Below are 3,761 nucleotides of genomic sequence, written 5' to 3' on the forward strand. Positions count from 1 at the left end.
TTTAGGAAGCTCGCTGAGGCAACCTGGTGGAAGGTGGGCTGGGGGAGGAGCCTGGAGTAGTTAGGAGCAGAGAAACAAATCAGCAAAGGATAACAGCAACTCAAACAAGAAGTGGTGGCTTATATAATAAGGATGGAGAGGAAGAAGTCATTTGAGCTATTGAAAAGGTACATCTCAAGGCTTGGGAGGTGCATCAGTCAGAGAAGCAAAACCATATTATTCAATAAAAAGCATCTGTTAAATGGGTTCAAGCTTTCCAGTTGTGGCAGCTGGTTAAACAGTCTCTGTAAGGGTGCTGTCTGATGCTGCTATACCATCAGTCTAGCTAAACTGGGGGTTGGTCAGGGATGGAGTTTCATTTTTGATAGGGAATCCTTGAAGAGGTGGTTTAGGGTAGGGACAGGGACAGCAGACTCTAATGAAAAATCCTGATATACATTCAGACTCTATCATAGTAATTTTTCAAATAAAGCATTAATAAAATCCAAGTTATAAACAGTAGTTACCTGTCATTTAATGCAGACCCACTGTGAGGCACTTGACATATATCATGTGATTTAATTCTCACAAAATCCCTGAAAGTTTAGCATTATTATTGCCTTTACATAAGGTGAAACAGAGATAAGGTAAAATTAGAGAAGGAAATAGGGTAAGACAGATAGCTAGTAAGTGGCTGTGCTAAGTCACTTCGGTTATGTTCGACTCTGTGCGACTCCATGGACGGTAGCCCGTCAGGCTCCTCTGCCATGGGATTCTCCAGGCAAGAATACCGGAGTGGGTTGCCACTCTCTTCTCCAGGGGATCTTCTCGACCCAAGGATGGAACTGGCGTGTCTTACATCTAACCTGCACTGGCAGGTGGCAAGGTTTCGTGGTAAACCTGCATTTACCACTAGCGCCACCTGGGAAAGCCCAAAAAGTGGGAACCAAACTTCTGACTATAACCAGCCACGTGGACCTGGTGAGAACCAGACTCTTCTGAAACTGATGTGAGTCTCTGTTTTCTCAAATCTCAGAAAGCTGGTAACAGATACTACTATTCTGTTAATACATGGATTAAAGGTGTTAATTCATTCCATACAGTGTGTGCTGTGCGGCAGTGGTCCCCAACCTTTCTGGCACCAGGGACCAGTTTCACGGAAGACAGTGTTTTCCATGGTGGAAGAAGGGGAGGCAGGATAGATCCAGGCGGATTCGAGCACATTGTGATTTGCTGTGCACTCCACTTATTTGTGCCGTGCGCGGCTTTCTCTAGCTGCGCTCAGTGTGGGCTGCTCTTCACCGGGGCGGGAGGGCTTCTCGCTGCAGTGGTTTCTCTTGTCGCAGAGCACAGGCTCTAGGTGCTTCGGCTTCAGGAGCTGTGGCTCTTTGGCTCTGGAGTGCGGGCTCAGTAGCTGTGACGTCCAGGCCTAGTCTCCCAGTGGCATGCTGGATCCGGACAAGAGACTGAACCGGAGTCCCACAAACACAAGGCAGAGTCTTAACCCCTGGACCACCAGGAAAGCCCTGCTGTGCACCTTCTTTCTATTAGTACCACATCAGCTCCATCTCAGATCATCAGGCATTAGATCCTTACCGTTGGGGACCCCTGCTCTGGAAGTTTAGAACTTATTTCTTTCAGGAAGCTGTAGAAAGGGGCTGTACCATACAAAGCTGCCACACTTGGCTGGAGTTTGAGGAAACTTCTTAGGGACCATGATAAAAGTAAATAGGAAGTGAATGGTCTGGGAGAGATAAGTCAAGCTGTCAGTCCCAATCTCATAAACTGAATAAAGACTGGAAAATTTCTGTAGAATTTAGTCTCTTCAGACCCTCAATAAGCAGAATGCCAAAGAAATTCAATTTGGCCAATTCCAAATAGGCTCTTTCCATCTTATAACACAACACTTTAAGAAACATACTTAATTTTTAAGGAAAAGCTACATGATTATTTAAAATGTGAAAACCACAGCTAATAAACCGGTGTTAGTTTCAGGACATCTTGTTGCCACCACAGGCCCAGTACAAGGAACCCACCACAACAGAGGCTGGGAGCTGACTGCAGTCCCATGGCTCCACGTGTACCGGCGCCGGCTGCTCTTCCTGTATACCGCGGGGCCTCCCATCTGACTGGTCCATTAAAGAAACATCCATTGTCTTCCATGCACTTTGTGACCGTGGCTTAGAGGTAGGCACAGAGCCGCTCCAGCAGCCCAGGATTCCTGTTACTTAAGAACAGCAGCTCCTTCTTCCCTTCTTCTGTATGAGCTAAAATAGAATCAAACATAGATAATTGGCAGATTTCTCCTGCAGCATTGTTACTCAGCAAAATCTACAGTCAGAGGCTACGTTATCCAAGTTATATTCTGATGTAATTAATACTCCCAAGACCTCACTTCTAGACCCTTTATTCTGCAATGCTCCCCCCCCAAGTATTATTTTTTCTATGCATAATTTTCTTTTCTTTCTGTTCCTCCAACCAGCATCTAACCCTCCCTCTGTTCCAAGACTATACTCTGGACTTGAAGGGCTCTTGTGAAATCTCACCATGGTGCCTCCTAACTCATCATGCTGCAGTGACTTTATACACTCCCCCTTATTCCTCTAATAACCATCCCAATTTGCAGGTAATTCTCTATCATCTAGTGACAGAAACACCTTTATTTTTCCTCCACCCCTACCCCACACACCCCAGAACTAAGGGCAAGCGTAGAATGAGCAGCTGGCACACTTTCATACGCAGATACTAGGACAGGTATGGCAAGGATTTGGTTTGGTGCTGGAGTAACTCCTCACATGGTTTCAGTCATTCTGTGGGTGTCCCAGCGCGTAAGCCTCTCAATCCAGGCTTGCTGAATGCTAAGTAGGTGCAACAGCGAGAGTGTGGCAGCAGCTGAGCCCCTGGAAGCTCTCCAGTGGCTCCTCTATGAGCACAAGCACCTTATTCTAGAGTAATACAAGAATTCAGGGAGAGAGATAATGTCTCATATAAATTAAACTATAACCACCCGCCAACCTCACACTTTCTTCACCATCTAATCAGCCAGGAAGAGATCAAGATAAAAGGGAAAAAAGATGAAAAACAAATTACAGGCTGCTCCTGAGGGAAGAAATCAAGGTTCTGTCTCAGTGGGGTTCTTCTGTGAGAGGAAACAATTAAGCAACTGACCTTTCTCATGTTGAAGCCAATTGTTCTCCAAATAATACTGAATACAACCTTCAAATTCCTTTGGGTTATAATTGGAAACCAGGATGGGAATAAAGGGATCCAGGGTATCAAATCCTTCCTGGAGAAGAAAAAGGATAAAGAAATAGTATTCGTTAAGTGACAAATTGGTATTTATTTAAACACTTTTGAGGGTAAGGTCTTTGCTTTTGTTCTGTTCCACCTGATTTCACATTCTCTGGGGCTGGTTACTGTTGTTCTACATGACCACACACAGTGTATTTAAAAAAGAGATAATGCTTGAGACACAGGGCGAGGGGGTGCCACTTATCTGAGAGTATACCCGCATAAACATATACAACCTTCAACTTTTTGGAGTTCTAACTTCAACAGTCAACAATAGTTTTGATGGTTCATATACTCCAAAAAAAAAAAACAAAAAAACAAAATGACAAGGAGTGGGGGAAAAGATCCTGAATGGCATACAAACTGAAACAAATGAATCAAATTGTATTTTAAAGTTCAAACATAACACTGAAGGGAGAAGGGAAGCTAAGAGAAACTAACTTGCGGATAGAGTATTTGAAGAAAGACTCTGGCTCCTGTCTGAGTCTTTG

At 44.3% G+C, this 3,761-nt stretch overlaps 1 protein-coding gene across 2 annotated transcripts in view; it reads right to left on the minus strand.

Moving 5' to 3' along the window:
• Positions 1 to 493: 493 nt before the first annotated feature.
• The window catches only part of DAP3 (death associated protein 3), a 40,342-nt gene continuing 37,074 nt past the window's right edge, over positions 494 to 3,761 (minus strand). For both annotated transcript variants that reach the window (XM_010838273.1, XM_010838272.1), the window contains exons 12-13: positions 3,148 to 3,265; positions 494 to 2,246 (exon numbers count right to left, since the gene is read on the minus strand). In XM_010838273.1, coding sequence (XP_010836575.1) covers positions 2,161 to 2,246; positions 3,148 to 3,265 — 204 coding nt within the window. In that variant the 3' untranslated portion in view covers positions 494 to 2,160. The remainder of the gene's footprint in view (positions 2,247 to 3,147; positions 3,266 to 3,761) is intronic.

The sequence above is a fragment of the Bison bison genome, unplaced genomic scaffold (assembly GCF_000754665.1).
Source record: "Bison bison bison isolate TAMUID 2011002044 unplaced genomic scaffold, Bison_UMD1.0 scf7180017864093, whole genome shotgun sequence".
Lineage (NCBI taxonomy): Eukaryota > Metazoa > Chordata > Mammalia > Artiodactyla > Bovidae > Bison > Bison bison.